The sequence below is a fragment of the Pteropus medius genome, unplaced genomic scaffold (genome assembly GCF_902729225.1).
Source record: "Pteropus medius unplaced genomic scaffold, Ma_sr-lr_union100, whole genome shotgun sequence".
Lineage (NCBI taxonomy): Eukaryota > Metazoa > Chordata > Mammalia > Chiroptera > Pteropodidae > Pteropus > Pteropus medius.
Genome location: NW_024349803.1, coordinates 6,208,225 through 6,225,651, shown reverse-complemented (window position 1 = coordinate 6,225,651; position 17,427 = coordinate 6,208,225). Strand labels below are relative to the sequence as shown.

Here is a 17,427-nt window from a genome sequence, read left to right as displayed (position 1 = left end):
CACTGTAGAATAATTCTAGAGTTCTTTCAGATAAGTGCATCAAAATCTTCCTTAAGCTTTTTGGAAGAGTTCCATTATATGGACATACCACCATATATTTAAATAGTCTCCTATTGAATGATACTGGTTTATGCCCAATTCTTTGCAAATACAAATAATGCTACTGCAATGAATAATCTTGTGCATCTGTCGTTTCATTCAGAAATAGCTAAATCCCAGAAGTCGAATTGATGGATCAAAGAATAAATGAATCTGTAATTTTGATGGATATTGCCAAATTGTACACCATAAGGATGGTATTACTTGTACTCCCACCAATAATGTATAGAAGTATCTATTTCCCTAGAACCTTGACAATAGAATATGTTGACTACCATGTTGCTTTCTAAGTGACTTATAACAGATTCAGTACTCTTCCCCTGCCCTTGCCAGCCACATATGAAATATTTTCCCCAAATTGTTTTTTTAATGTATAATAGTTTTATATAGACAAACCAATTGAACTTTTTCTTATGATTTCATTTATCATTTTTAAGGTTTAAAATTTCTTTCCTATCCAGAGACTTCTTAAATATTAAATTATCTTCTAGGTTTTTTTTATGGTTTATTTAAATGTAAAAAAAAATTTCAGTTCTGATCTATTTGGAATTGATTTTGATCCAACCATATCCTGTAACAACAGAAACAGTAACAGCAGCATGTAACATTCATTGAATACTTTTTAGATATAAACCTTACTAGAGGTAGAGTAAATGAATTTCAATGGGTCAGTTTAGTGGAGTTTTTTTAACCGTATGCTTATATGATAAACATTAATTTAACAAGTGGAAATTTCATTATAAAATGGTACTTAACTCATAATGGTTTTTGATTCTAATTTGAATTAAAGCTATCTATTAGTTTTAAAGCTAAGACCAAATTAAGTTTAAGTATTTCACCTCAGATAGTCAATATTGGTAGAAGATATAGCCTTGAGACTTTATGGATGCCTAACTGTTCTTCGTATTATGTAATTGTGTACATCATTTTATTGTTATAGACTGCATCTATACTCAACGGTCATGTTTTTTCTCCACCTGTCATCTTTCCTTGTGTTACAGAATGATTTTGTGTGATAGCCATGTGGTTTGTAAGAGCCTAAGAAATTAAAATTCATCAGCAAATATCAGGAAGATGTCATTTTCAGCCTGACTTAATCCTGACTCATGAACAGTCTTGAAATACCACAGAGTCTAGATGAAAAACAAAATTATTTTATCTATGCCATCTGTTTTCATTCATGAAGGCCTGTGATACAACAGATATATTTAAATGCTTACTGATCTATTCAGATTTCCTCTAATATATTTCATTTATGACATTTGGTATCCTGTTCATTAACTAAAATAATATAAAAGAGCAAAAACTCTCTTTAGAAGAAAGACATTTCAGCTGCTCTACCTGCCAAATTCTGCTTGTAGCTAAGATGAGATGATATATTTGTGAGGGATTTTTTCCATTTTCTGAAATATCAAGGTTAAATCAAAACATTTCAAAATGTATAACCTAAGCACTCACCCTTCCTCTACTTAATGACCTCAGAAGGAGAGCCAATTTAGAAGTTTTATTTTTTTTTTTAATCTGAATAGTTTTCCATATTAGATTGAGCAAGAGAGAATCAAATAATTTATTTGCCTTTTTTTTTTAGGTTTTTTTTTCAAAATTACCTGATATTTGAAAAATATTAGGCATTTACATAAAACTGTGGCAACACATTTTCATGACAGAAAGAGCAAAGCAAGAAAGGCTACTGGGAAATATTAAAGAAAAAAATATATTCTGCATATTAGAAAAATAGGGCTTTCGACTAGAGCCTAAGGGAATTGTAGAGAAGATTTTACTTTTGAAGGATTCAGCTTCTGGTTATCTAGGATTAAGAGCCATGAAACCTTAAAAGATTTATCCAAAATGTTCTTGATTACCAGGATAGAAATTGAGAAAGAAAAGGATCTCCAATGAAGATGAACCCCAAATCATGCCATTATGTCCTAATCTAATTTTCAGAAGTATGCACACCAAAGAGACAGTTATATGAGGCAAGTGGTCTGACCCTTCAGCCTGTGGGCCTCAAGGTTTCCCACAACTAAAACCTCAAAAACCCCAACTAGAAAAATATTCAATTGAAAAATTAAAAGTGAGCCTCTCTAGAAAAAAGTCATTTTCTATAATTTCTAACCAAGAACCAAAGCATGATTGCATATTATTGCACTGCTATGACCAATAAAGAGTGAAAAACAATTTCCCCAGTCCAGCATTTTCAGATAAGAAATTTCAGATAAGATCTATGATGACATGAAAGTATTATTATCTGCCATTTTAATCATCCTAGTGCTCTTTGGGTCAGAACTGATTGAAACATAGATTCTGTTAAATTTGAAAGAATCCAAATTACAAGCATTGTTTTTTTTAAAACAATTGCATTTTAATCTTAACTGTATTTTACTTTACATGTATAATTTACAAGACAGAATAATTGAGGGGATTAGAATTTTAAGCTCTTGGTTTTATGGGTTTTAAAATTTTAGAGCTTCTAAGATTTCCAGTTCTTATATGGTCATATTTTGAGGTGATCATTACATTTCTAAAACTTCTACAGACACTAATGATAGGTACATGAATATATAAGAAACTATCACACCAAGTAAGTGAAGAATGGGTAAAGAGAAGCCCTCTGAGGGAGTTCCACTTCTGGTGTGGGGGAATTAGCACCTAAGATCAGCCTTCTCACAGATAACAACTAAAAAGCTACAAAAAAAAAGGAACCGCCTAAAAACTCTTGGGAGTGACCAAAAGCAGGCTGATTTTGGAGTCGAAATTGGAAGACGATGTAGGCACGAGGTGGGTTTTCATTTTTAGACTTTGGTTTGAGGACACACTGTGGCATGAGAAAGCTGAAGCTTCTCTAGAAAACTCTGGTTTTTATGGTCTAAGAAACCAGAAGACAGTGTCTGGGGCAGCCATTGCTGCTGGAAAATGAGGGAATAGGGTGGATAGTCCAAAAAAGAAGAAAGCCAGAAAAGGGGAGCTCCAGGTTTTATGTGTAAACTTTGCCCAAGTTTCTGGCTGACTCCTGAATCAGTCATGCACAGGGCAGACTCCAAGCACTTTGCAGCTAAGTAAAAAGAACTAAACTGAAATTTGATCTCCCACCCTCCTGTATTGAGACAGATTCTACACTTGGACTCTACCTAAGTTAATTGCCCAATAAAACAAAAACATCAATGCCCTTGGGAGACACATAACAGATCCAGAGTCTTCAAAACAAAAAAACATCAAAATCTCTAAAATACAATCTGAAATTACTCATCAAATGAAGAACCAGGAAAACATTACCAGTTTTCAAAGGGGAAAGTCCAATTCCCAAATGACTCAGATATAGGAATTATCAGACAAGGACTTAAAGCAGCAATTATAAATTTGCTCAGTGAAGTTAAAAAAAGAAAAAGAAAATATCAGAAGAGAAATATAAAACAAAAAAACAATTTAAAATGTTAGAACTAAAAAGTAAAATATCTGAAAAAAAATCACAGAATGGGCTTAATGATATAATGCAGATGGCAGGGGTAGAGTTAATGAAATTGAAGATAAACAAGTAGGAATTATCCAATTTGAAGAAAAGATGGAAAGAAATTAAAAGAGTCTTAGGAAGCTGTGAGAGAATATCAGAAAGTCTAAAATATGTGTAATTGGAGTTTCAGATGAAGAGAAAGGGGAGAGGTTGCCATTTAAAAGAAGAACATCCAGATAATAGAATGTTATTCAGTGCTAAAAAGAAATGATCTACCAAATCATGAAAAATCATAGAGGAAACAAATACATATTATTAAATGAAAAGGCTGTGATTCTAACCATATGATAATCTAGAAAAGGCAAAACTATGGAGACAATAAGAAGATTGGTGGTTACCAGGGGTTGGGGGTGAGAGAGATGTATAGGTGGAGCACAGAGGATGTTTGGGGAAGTATGGTGATGGATACGTGTCACCTATTTGTCTAAACCCATAGAATGTACAACATCAAGGATGAACCGTAAGACAAACTATGAACTTTGGGTGATTATGAAGTGTCAGTGTAGGTTCATTAATTGTAACAAATGTACCACTCTAGAGGGGGATGTTGATAAAGGGAGAGGCTGTGCATGGGTGGGAGCACGTGGTAGATGGGAAATCTCTGTACCTTCCTCTCAATTTTGCTGTGGACCCAAAACTGCTCTAAAATAAAGTATACACATATACACACAAGTTATAGAAATTCTAAAACTGCCTTTTATTGGTTGAAATAAGTATGCTTAACATGAATTAAGGGCCTTTGTTGTCTAATGTCAATACATATACTAGAATAGCTTTTCTTATGCTTTATGTATTAAATCCATGCCATATTGTAGGTGGTTTTATATTTGGATCATGTTTCACTTGTACATTTAAAAATTATTTTCTTGGAGTTTCCAATTGTCATTTTTCTTTCATTGCATTATTTGCTTTTATCATATTTTATCTCCTCCCCCTTACACATACACACATACCTCTAAATTATACCTGTAATTTCTTTCTTTTCTGGAGACCTCTCTCTTAGAGTCTTTAGTCTGATACAAGTCTAATCCTCATTACTTTTTAAGTGACTTGTTTTTCCTCTTTGAAACCCCTTAGGATTTTCCCTTTATTATTGATGTTTTAAAGTGTCACAAGCACATATCCGAAGATAGATTCTTCTTGCTAGTCAATGGCTCTTTTTATCTGAAGACTTTTTTTTTCAGTTTTAGAAACTTTTCTTCTACAAGTCATTGATAAATTCTTCCCTTTATTTATCTCTTTATTGGACCCCTTTTCTGATGTTGGACTTGACGTTTTTGCTCTAAGTGTCTCTATCATTGCTTTCCTATTTTCAGTCTCTGACTTTTTCCTTTGCTTATGGAACTCTTCCTGATTTGATTTTTAGCACTTCTATTAAACTTTGTCTTAGCAGCCATAGATAAATCTCTAAGAGTTTTTACTTGTTCTCTGTTCCTGTTTCATAGCATCCTTTATTGGTTTAACGGCTACAATACATTTGGCTCTCTCAGATTACATTACCTAGAGTTTTTGTTGTTGGGTTTAGCTCAATTTTGTTTTAGGTTCTCTCTGTTTCTTTTTTTTTATTATGTTCCTCTATGGTCCATTTTACAGTTGATTTTGGTCAGTCATTCTCTTTAATGCTGTGGGTTCAGAGCCTTGTTTTTCTGTCCAGGCTTAAGAGAAAAAGAAGGGTAGCTGGTTTTCTTCATTATTAACATGGCTTTTCCAGCCATGTTTTTCTTCTGAGTAGGAATTCTGTAAGGAAAATTGGTGGAACAGGGCTGGGACTCACTCTGGAGTTAGCTGATGGGAAGCTTAGCTTTTAAGTCTCAGAATGACTTCGTTCAAGTTTTTTTGTAATACACCATATGTACTTTTCTCCTCAGGTTGTCAAATACCTGCCTATAAGTGCCACCTGGTACATTTTCCCACTTATAAATCTTGGATTAATTCCCTCTTTCGAAGCCTCACTTCTCAGTCACACCTGATTCTGGGGCCAGAGCCCTGTCCCTTTGCAGATCTTTATGTCATTTCCTAGACTCTGACTTCTCTGCCTATTTCATTAGTTAACTTGCCTCTGTCTGTTTCCTACATAGTTATTGAACTCGCTTATCTGTTGGTGACCACCAGCACCCCCAATCCTATGCCTCACCTTCTCTACTTTTCTGTTATGGTTATGCCTTCATTATACCTTTATGTTTTTATATTAATGGGATTTTAGGAGTAATGTGAGTCAAAAACACATCTCTGCCATCTTGAATCTCTCCAAGTTGGGTTTAGAAAAGCTATCAATTCAGTTTCTATTCTGAATTCTAGCAAATTCTAGATTGTTTCCATTGTATAGTTTTCTCTGTTTATTTGGTATTTTCTCAAATAGACTGAAAATACTACAAGAGCTATAGTTGTACTTTCTGTTTCATTTGTTTCTTCCATAGAGCCAGAGATTCAACCGTATGGAGTTTCAAAATTTCAAATATAAGTGCTGGGGTTTAAAGTAGACCCCTTCTTTCTAACTTTACTCTTCAATTTTATCCTCTCTCCTGTTCATTTTTTTTCTTTTTTCTTTTCTTTCTTTCTTTTTCTTTTTCTTTTTTTTTTTTACCTCTTCTTCCCTTGCTCTGTTTCTTGCCTAATCATCTTTTCTTATAGCACTGCTTCTTCACTGTGTCCTTTATCCAATTCCCTCTCAATCTATAGAGTTAAAGTCCTCTCTTTCCTCTGGGCCCTCCTCTCCTTTACTCTTCATGTTCACTATTATGTGAGCTGTTCCCAGACATTTCAGTGTACCACCCATATTTTCTCCTTCATATCTCTGCTACACATTTCGATCTCCTAGGAATACTCTTTGAACAGTTCTGAGACTCGACAATGTCCAGCTCATGATCAGTCTTGCTTCATCCCTACTCCCATTACTTTCTTCCTCATATTATTTTGAAATAAATCCCAGATGTCACATCATTTCCTTCAGATATTTTAGTATGTATCACAATAAGAGCTATTTTCAAAATGTAACCACAATACCATTAGCACACATAAAATCACTTAATATTATTACATATCCAGTAAACATTCACAATGTAATTATTTCAAAATTATTAATATTTTAGTTATTGAATTAGGATCCAAATGAGGTCTAAAAATTGCAAGTGGTTGATATGTTTTTTTAAGTATGTTTTAATCTGTAAGCTCTCTTTTTTCTTTTTATTGCAATTTAATTATTTAAGAAACTGGATTATTTGTCTCAAATTTCCCACTGTCTGGATTTTGCCGATTACATCTCTGCATTGTCTTTTCATATGTTCCATGGAGTTTATCCTTTTAACTCCTGGGATTTTGTGGCATTCTTCAAGTATCTGACATAATTCCTAACATTTCTTATTGAATCTTTATATAATTTCAAACCTTTTGACAGCACTTTTTATAAGAAGTCTGATAATTTAAGACTTTGTACAGACATGTTAAACTCAGTCTGACCCAGTTGTTTATGGTTTTGTAATTAGAAAGCCAGTTAAATGGTAGTTTCCTTGAGGGCCCAGGTTCTTAAACTTACTGGTGACAATGAAATGTGTTTGTTTGTTTTCCAGTAAGACCTCTTTGGGAAATTGCCATAGACCTCTGAACTGTGATAAAATAAAAGTTTGCGTTAAAATGAGAATAACTATATTTTTAAATTTCCAACCCTTAATAAATAAATGAGAACCTAGGCTTACTGAAGATGGACTTAGAGCCTCATATATGTTTATAGCTCCAAGAAAAGCATTGTCAGCTGCTCCACAGTATAGCTAGGGCAAACACTGTCTGAATAGGTACTGAGAGACTTAAACAGACTCTCCCTTACCCAACTCCATTGCTGGGAAAATTAGGTTTTTCTCAGCTACTGGTTGAGGAGTAAGTATGAATTTTAATAACTTCTTGTCCATGTGTCAGAAAATATGAGGTCTAAACAGGAGAAAATACAGCAGAATTTCACAACCTTTCTGCCATATTGACATCTGAAATGGTATGAATGGGAGAGCTGTCACTTTGCCTTAAGGGTTACAGCTTTTTCATGGCTTCTTGTTATTTTTGTGCAGCAGTTTTCATTGAGGAGTCCATTGTTGGCCTTGCCTAGTCATTTTTCTTAAGTTATGTAGTTTTGCCCATAAGCATTATTTTTATTTAATAAATTAAGGTTTTCTTTCCTTTTTTTTTTTTTTTTTTTTTTTTTTTGCCAGAGATAAACGTGGAAGGATTAGAACTTTTAGGATACAATGTCAGACTAAAAATGTCCTTTTATGATGTATTCTGCTCATTTTACCCTTGGTTTTAGGAGCTGGGAACCCAAAGTGCAAAATTGCAGTTGTTTTCGGAAGAACTAAAACCAGCTTTACAGACAGGTAATAAAACAATTGTGATTGAGAAATCTATGTAGGAATAAGAGTCTTTCTTTCCACTTAATTTACTTAAAATGTACCATTTGGGCTCACAAATCATAATATGATATTAAATGTCACATATTTATACTTCATAATTTTGCTAAAAGATATATTTAGGAATCATTTTAAGGAGTGTTGCTATACGTTCTTCAGTGTGGAATTTCCTATATTAAAAGTGATGCTGAATGCTCAGTTTTTTGGATCAGATTATAAGACATAGAAATTTTCAGAACTGTCTCTAAGTAATTGATATTTAGATCAAAGGTAGTTATTCTGAAAAATGTTTAGTATTGTATTTCAGTTCTCACTGTTGAGCAATGAGAAGCCCCAATCAAATAACTTAATTATTTTCAAATCCTTATCATTCCAGATCACAGCCTGCATCTGACTGTGCTTGATGTATGTTTTTTAGACCCCATTCCAGACATCATTACTTACATGATTACATGATAACAACAACAAAAAGACAATTGTGACCACCTAACATCCTAACATTTGTGACCACCTAACATCCTAACATTTATTTTTCCACTTAGCAAACTTCTCCTAACATCTGTTTTCCTTTTGACCAGATACAAACAACACAGCGTAATTCTTGTTCCTATCGACACACCTGGAGTAGAAATAATAAGGCCTTTGTCGATTTTTGGCTACATAGGTAAGTACTCAATCAACATGACCGTTCAGGAAGACTAGCACATGTAGTAATACTGAAGGGAACAGATAGCATTTTAGTGTATGAGATGTGTCTCAGAAATCTTTTGGCCCTGACAACCATCTTAATATAAATGCCAGTGTTCAGAATATGGCAAATAAAAAGAGGTTGTGTGGGATTCTACTTCTTTTTTTTTTTTTTTACTTTTGGAAAAGGGGAGATTATATTCAAGGAATAGCAGCTCTGACCACCAGTCTTCTCTCTGCCATCCAGGAGGATGGATTAATGAAATATATATAGAAAAATTAAATCTAGGTAATCTGCAATAAAATTTATCCTAGCATCAGAAAGTTTAGCTTTGGTGGAATTTCCAAGAAGCAAGGATACTTTTATTTCCTGCCACTCACCTCAAGCTAACGTCCACTGTTTGCTTTCTACTCAGGTCATCAATCAGCAAGTATTTATTGAATGCCGAGCACTGTTCTCAATGCTTAGAATAAATTAGTGAAAAAAATAGACTAAGATCTCTGCCCTCAAATAGTTTGCATGCTGGGGGGGAGGAGGTAGGAAATAACTACAGACATGTAAGTATGGAAATTAAATAGCATGGTGATTATACAGCAGGTGTTCATGCTATGAAAAAGTATATTGAACTTCGGTTCTGTGATGACTCTGACTTTCTCTTTATCATTGAATATGGCTAATGAAAAAGTTCAAGTAGCAGATGTAAGACTTGCAGTTTTGTAGAACATTTGACATCATCACCCTCTGTAGAATGTAGCTGTGGAATGTACTCACAGGTTAAGTGTTGGCAAGATGGGAACAAGCTCACTGGAGCAAACTGTGCGTGAGGAAGCAGACCAACAGCCTGAATGACCCCAAAAATGGGCTTGTAATATAGGTTGGCTGCAAATACTGTCCATCGCAGAGCCTATCTTTGAATTTTCAGTATGACAAATTCACTAGCACCTCTCCAACTCCCTATGCCCAAGGCCAAAAGAAACAGTGTGGAGAAGGTTGATTATTAATGTCTAATCTGACAGGAAAAGGGTGGAGAGTTAGCATGAGCTTATCTCCAGAACTTGGCAGGAGCAGGGGTTCTGTAAAGACAAAGTGTGAATATGTTCCCAGTTTCAGTCAAATGCCAATATTTTCAAGAGGCAAACACATAGCGAACAAGCCTAGATTGGGAGTAAACCAGTCTGTGCTTTATCTCTAATGCTGAGGCTGCTCTGTCCCTTTGAGCAGCCTCTTAGCATCATCAGGCATTAGTTTCCATAATGATAAAATAAGAAACTTGAATTACATTAGTCACTTTCAATTTTTGAAAGATTGGAACCTTTTTTTTTTTTTCTTCCCAAGCAAAATTTTCTTTGGAAGCGTGTATAAAAATTTTCAAAGAAGAAGCAATAATAAAACTATAACAAAATAGTCTGGTTGGTGCTGCGAGGCCGTCTTCCCTTTTAGCAGCTCTACAACTTTAGAGAATGAGTCCAAAAACCTCTGGATCAAATGATTTCTAAAATCTCTTCTAACTTGAACACTTGATGGGTTTTCTGGACTAAGGGATGCTGGAGGTTCAGAGCTCAGATCTACCTAGGAATGTCTGTGACATATGAGGCTTTTAAATCCCACTTTCTTTGAGTAATTATACTTCAGTAGATTAATTATATGTGACTATATTTTAATCAACTCATTTTGCTCTTTAAAATTTTATTTCCTATTTGATAGATCATTTGCATGGAGGACATTTTGAGATCCATTTTAATCAAGTGCGAGTTCCTGCCACCAATTTAATACTAGGTGAGATAAATTTGTAAAAATGATTCCCCAGTATTGTGTATTAAAATATTTTCAAGCCTAAATATGGAAAAGATATGAAATCTACCTTAATTTAGATACTTTCCCATCTCACTCCATTTACAAGAGAACATTTTTCTATTTGGTGGATTTTCTTACATGAAACAATGTTTTATTAAAGTATTTGATTGTGGTTTTGTATCACATCAGTTGAAAACATAGCTAAATACAAAAATTACACGATTCAGAGCAACATACTTTTTCCTAAAATATGACCTTCAGGCCTCTACTTGTTTTAAGAAAACCTTGATACTTTTTGAATTCAAGTCTTATATATATGTTGGAAACATATATTACTTTGAATACTACATACCTGGAATGACACCACCCTCCTGCTTGTTGGAACCCTACCCAAGCATCAGAGAACATCTCAAATGACACCTCTTTTTTTGTGTTTCTTATCCCATCCACTGAGCAAGCCCCTGATGCTTGCCAGGAGCTAAGTTTACAGTCTCTCCCTCCTTTGCTTTTCTTTGTCCTCCTTATCCCTTATCCCTAGCATCTTTGTCCCCTCTTCTTGATTCTAAACTAGTGTAGGGACTGTCTAATCTACCTTCTTAACCATTGCAGCACTAATAAATAGCTTATGCCTAGTAGGTACTTAGAGATAGTTCTTAAATTTGATCAAAAGATTTAATGACTTATGGTGGTTTAAAAAACAGAAAGCGAAAATTCCATAAATGTATAATGAACCTGATTATAGAACTTTTTTCCTATCGGAATGCCATTTTTATTGAAGGTAGCTCTTCACTTTGTCCGGATTTGTGTAAAGAAAAAAAATCTTGGGCGGTGGCCACTTTCATGTTCTTTTCTTTATCACAGGTGAAGGAAGAGGATTCGAAATTGCCCAAGGCCGCCTTGGGCCTGCCAGAGTCCACCACTGTATGAGAGCAGTAGGTTTGGCAGAACGCGTTTTGCAGATCATGTGTGAACAGGCAACACAAAGGGTGGCCTTTAAGAAGAAACTGTATTCACATGTAAGGATGATTATTTATTTCAATTTATCATAGCCCAATGCACTACACTAACCTTGAACCAAAACAGCATTACTTGGTCAGAGAGAGATTTCCTGTTCATAAACAAGGTGATTCTTTTCCACAAAGTATATTTATGTCTGTATTTAAATATAGTCTGCTGAAAGAGATATATCTGCAAGATTAAGTAACTCCAAAAGGGCTTCTACACTTCAGCATACAGAGTGTGCACAATTCCTTCAACTTTCTCTGACTTTCATTCTCTAGAGAATCTGAACACTAGCACTCTGTGTGGAAACAAGAGGGCTGTCAGAAGAAGAGGGATTTGCTTTGTTTTTTGGCTTTCTGGAAGGAATTCCAGATAGGTAAGTGTAGAGATATAGGAAAACAGCCTAAAACTCAGTGAAAAGAGAGATCTAAATATAGAATGGACTACTTCAGGAGGAAGCAAGTTCCTTGTCACTGTAGAAATGAAAGTAGACATGGGACCAGCATTTGGTGGGATGTTCATGATTTTTTGAATCCTCATCTATAAATTATTTATGACTGAGTCTGTTGTTTACAAAGCACAATAAACAGTGTGGGCAATATAATCAAAACTAGAGAATATTTTCAAGAGGGAAGAAGTCATCATTTCAGACTTCCTTGGAAAATTTTTTAAGAGAAGTGAAATATTCCAATCATCCCCCCCAAACCCTCTCTAACTTCTAAGAAGACAAGAAAAATTAGTTTTAAATATTTAATACTTACAGTTGCTAACATGTTAGTGTTGGGGCAAACCTGTGGTGATAAAATTGTATTTGTGTTTGCTGGACATGTACATTTAGTGCATTGGTCCCCTTGTAAAGTACATTAGTGACCATCTTATAAAATTTTGCAGCATGTTTTTTTATCTTAAATTTCCATAGGCTATGTTTGTTTTTTTGTGACATATTATTTAGCCCTATCTATGATTTAGTTGTAACATTGTTTTAATGGAAAAATACAGCTTGCTCTATGACATATACCTGGGAAGAATTCGTGGGGAAGCCCTTTTTAGTACATAGTGAAGGCAAAGTTTCAGCTGCTTCATGGGCACTGTGAGAGGAGGTAAGAAGGTGTGAATTTGGGTGGCCGTGGATACAGCTCTATGTGGCTACTGGAGTAGATGCTAAAGGACTGCTCATGGCAGTCAACTATCACTTCTTACACTTTTCTCTTTTCAAGATTGCATCCAACCCCTGGAGTAGGGTGAAGGGAGGACACAGAAAGGTTGATGGACAGGCATCTTGAACACACGAAAGCACTCTGCTCAAGAGCTGCTTTCGTGAGATTTTTTAATACTACACTAGAGGAAAATTTCCCTCCCGCTTTCTAAAGTTAATCTATCAAGCAGAACAAGCCTGGGCTTTTCAAAATATGATTCCCTTTACTGGAAACTTCCTGTATTTGGCACAAAGAAAATGATCTGACAGAAGTAAAAGAGATGTGTGAGCATGTCATAAACAAAAATCTGGGCCAGCTTTTCCCCTCCCTCCCCGCCCCAACGCCCAATTTGTGAAAGTAACATTCCTTTTCCCTGAATTTGGAGACTCCTTCCAGCTGCTAAAGCTAATATTCCAGGCACTAAAGCTAAAAGTTCTATATCATAGATCAGTCTTAATAAATAATCTGGCAGTCCCTTAGAGCACTCAGTTTCTACGCACTGAATGCTTTTCAGCGACCCTAGGGTCTGTAAAAACCCAGCTGAAAAGTTTCCTTGATTCTAAAGCTAAGAAGTAAATGCATTTTGAGTCTGTTCATGAAGTTATAATCGCCTAGTTCCATCAAAAAATACTAACCACTGGTGGCTTGTTTGAAGTTGTTAATTCAGAGCCTTGTTTCAAACTCTAGGGCAGAGCCATCTAATAGAAATATATTGTGAGGCACAAATGCAATTTAAAATTTTCTAGTACATTTTTAAAAAGTAAAAAGAAATAGATGAAATTGACTTTAATACCTTTTATTTAGTCCAATAGATCCAAAATGTTATCATTTCAACATGAAATCAATATAAAAATATTAAGGTATTTTAACATTTTTTAATACTGATTCATCTAAATTGGGTGTATATGTCCATTATAGTACATATTAGTACATTAGTACATTATAGTACATTTAGTACATTATAGTATATCTATAGTACATCTCAGTACAGACTAAGTATATTTCAAATGCTCAATAGCCGCATGTGATTAGTGGCTAGCACACTGAACATCACAGTGGTAGGGAAACTGAGCAAGTATCCACTGTTGAAGAAATGTACTAGAACAACATGACCAAGCATAAAAATGGCTGTGGAAGGTTAATAATATGGTTCGATCAGAGCATTGTAATTGTCTGCTAGTCAAATTTATCCTTAACAAATATTATTCTCCACTATAAACACCAGTTCTGTGGTTAGAATTGGGAACCAAGAAAACTTAGTACAGCCAACTGGAAGCATTTGCTCTGTCTCCTGAGTTTGTGTTGAATTCTAAATGCTTGGTTGCTTGTGAGATTTATGGTAGGTTTGATCTCCATATTCTCCCATTTTAAGCCCTGCCGCACTGCCCCGTTCTCTTCCAAGTTCTGACCAACTGAGAAAGGAAACTGTTTAGTCAAATGAGAAGCAAATACCAGTCTTTTCGATTTTTTATTTTGAGATCATTGTATATTCACATGCATATATGAGATGATACAGAGCAATCCCTTCTGCCCTTTACTCAGTTTCCCCCAATGATGACATCCTCCCAAATTATAGTACAACATCAAAACCGGGATGTTGTCACTGTTACAGAACATTCCTGTCACAAGCATCCCTCATGTTGTCCTTTTATAACCCACTTCACCCTCATCCCCACCCCAAGAACCCCTGGCAATATTTAATCTGTTCATTTTTATAAGTTTATCATATCAAGAATGATATCATACAGTATGTAAACTTTGAGGATTGGTTTTTCACTCAGCATAATTTTTCAGAGATTCATCTAGATTGTTTCAACAGCTGACTCCTTTTTATTGCTGAATAGTATTCCTTGGTATGGATTACCGCAGTTTAACTATTTACCTATTGAAGGCTACATCGGTTGTTTCCGGTTTGGAGCTGTTACACATAAAGCTGCTATAAACATTCGTGTATAGGTTTTTATGTGAACATAAGTCTTTTTTTCTCTACGATAAATGTCCAAGAATACGATTGCTGGATCATATGGTAGTTGTATGTTTAGTTTAAGAAACCACCAAATTCTTTTCCGGAATGGCTTTACTAGTTTTCATTTTCACCAACTGTGTATGAGTTATCGTTTCTCCACATCCCCACGAGCATATAGTGTTGTCAATATTTACTTTAGCCATCTGCTAGGTTTATAGTATTAATCTCATTTAGTTTTAACTTATATTTTCCTAATGGCTGACATCTTTTCATGTGTTATTTGCCATCTTATGTCCTCTTCAGTTCATGTCTTATGACCATGTTCTACCCGGATTACATTTTTACCGTTGAGCTGTGAGAGTTCTTCATATATTCTAGATAATATCCATGGCCAAATATGTGATCTGCAAATATTTTCTCCCACTCTGTAGCTTTTCATTCTTTTAAAAGAGTCTTTCACAGAGTAAAAAGTATTTCATTTTGATTAGCTTCAATTTGTCAATTTTCTTTTTATGAATCATGTTTTTAGTGTCAAGTCTAAGAATGCTTTGCCTAGCCCTATTCCTGAAGATTTTCTTGCCTATGACGTCCAACTGCTTCAGCACCATTTGTTGAAAGGGCCGTCCTTCCTTAATTGAATCATTTTCACACCTTTCTCAAAAATCAGTCAGGCATATTTGCGTGGGTCTGTTTCTGGGTTCTCTGTTCTGTCCTCTCAATCTACATTTGTCTCTCTGCCAACACCACACAGTTTTGATTACTATAGTTATATAATTAATCTTAAAATCAGGATGATTGATTCATGTCACTTTATTATTTCAAAAATTTTTTAGCTATTCTAGTTCCTTGGCCTTTCCATATAAATTTTAGAATAATCTTGTTGTTATCTGCAAAACAATTTGCTGGAATTTTTATAAGCATTGTGTTAAACTGGGAAGAACCGACATCTTTACTGTGTTGTGTTTTCTAATCCACGAGCATAGTATGCCTCTCTATTTATTCAGCCTTTCTTTGATTTATTATCTATATGAAGCTTTCAACAAACGAGTCCTATACATGTTATATTTACATACAAATATTTACATACAAATATGAATGATTATAAATGATAGTGCTTATAATTTTACTGTCTATGCGTTCATTATCTGTATGTAAAAATATAATTGGTTTTTGTATGTTTATATTGTATCCTGCGACTTTGCTGAGCTCACTTATTCTAGTTTTTCTTCATAAATTGGGGTTTTATATAGACAGTTATGCCATCTGCAAAAAAGGGAAGTTTTCTTTCTTTCTTTCTTTCTGTATATAGGTATATATACATTTTATTTCCTTTTCATGCCTCATTGCACTGGCTAGAATCCCCAGCACTATGTAGAATACAAGTGGTGAGAGCAAATATCTTGGCCTTGTTCCCAGTCTTAGGGGAACATTAAATATGATGTTAGTTGTAGGTTTTTGGTAGATATTCTTTGTCAAGTTGAGTTCCCCCTATAACTAGTGTTCTGAGAGTTTTTTTATAATGAATGAAGATTGTGTTATCAAATGATTTTTCTGCATTGATTTATATAACCATGTGATTTTTTTCTTCTTTAGCCTGTTAATATGGTGGAGTACATTAATTGATTTTCAGATACCATACCAACTTTGTATCCTTGGAATAAATCCCACTTTCTCGTGGTGTGTGATTCTTTTTATAAATTGCTGAGTTCTACTGCATAGTAATTTGTTAAGGATTTTTTCATGTGTATTCATGAGGAATATTGGTTAGTAGTTTTGTACTGTATCTGGTTTTGGTGTCGGGGTGATATTGACTTTACAAAATGATTTTTTTACTATATTTTAATTTTTTTTTCCAATTACAATTGACATTTAATATTATGTTTCAGGTATACAGTATATAACTTACAAAGTGATCCCCCCAAAAAGTCTTACACCCCCCTAGCACCGTGCGTAGTTATTACAATATTACCCTATGTTGTACTTTATATCCCTGAGACTATTTTGTAACTGCCAATTGTAATTCTTACTGCCTTTACTCAGTCCCCCAACCCTCCTCCCACATCGCAGCCGATCAGTCTGTTCTCTGTATCTGTGAGTCTGTTTCTGTTTTGTTTGTTCATTTATTTTGTTTTTTAGATTCTACATATAAGTAAAATCATTTGGTATTTGTCTTTGTCTGACTTATTTCGCTTAGCATAGTACCCTCTAGGTCCATCCATGTTGTCTCAAAAGGTAAGATTTCATTTTTTTTATGACTAATATTCCATCGTATATATGAACCAAATTTCTTTATCCAGTTGTCTCCTGATGGACACTTAGGTTGTTTCCATAACTTGGCTATTGCAAATACTGCGGCAATGAACATACGGATGCATATAACTTTTCGATTAATGTTTTAGATTTCTTCATAAATACTCAGAAGTGGAATTGCTGGGTCATGTGGTAGTTCTACTTTTAATTTTTTGAGGAACCTCCATACTGTTTTCCATACTAGCAGCACCAGTTTGCAATCCTACTAACAGTGCATGGGGATTCTCTTTTATCCACATCCTCATCACTTTTTGTTTGCTGATTTATCGATAGCCATTCTGACTCGTGTGAGATGATAATCTCATTGTGGTTTTAATTGGCATTTCTCTGATGATTAGTGATGCTGATCATCTTTCTCATGTGTCTGTATGTCTTCTTTGGAGAAATGTCTATTCAGTTCCCCTGCCCAATTTTTAATCGGATTGTTTAAGGGTTTTTTGTTTGTTTGTTTGTTTGTTTGTTTGTTTGTTTGT

The 17,427-nt window shown here is 34.7% G+C and overlaps 1 protein-coding gene across 1 annotated transcript in view; it reads left to right on the top strand.

Annotated features, from left to right (window-relative positions):
- Positions 1-17,427, top strand: part of ACAD11 (acyl-CoA dehydrogenase family member 11) — a 66,258-nt gene that overhangs the window by 43,349 nt on the left and 5,482 nt on the right. Inside the window, exons 14-17 of the mRNA XM_039837147.1 lie at positions 7,899-7,965; positions 8,577-8,662; positions 10,391-10,462; positions 11,342-11,496. Coding sequence (XP_039693081.1) covers positions 7,899-7,965; positions 8,577-8,662; positions 10,391-10,462; positions 11,342-11,496 — 380 coding nt within the window. The remainder of the gene's footprint in view (positions 1-7,898; positions 7,966-8,576; positions 8,663-10,390; positions 10,463-11,341; positions 11,497-17,427) is intronic.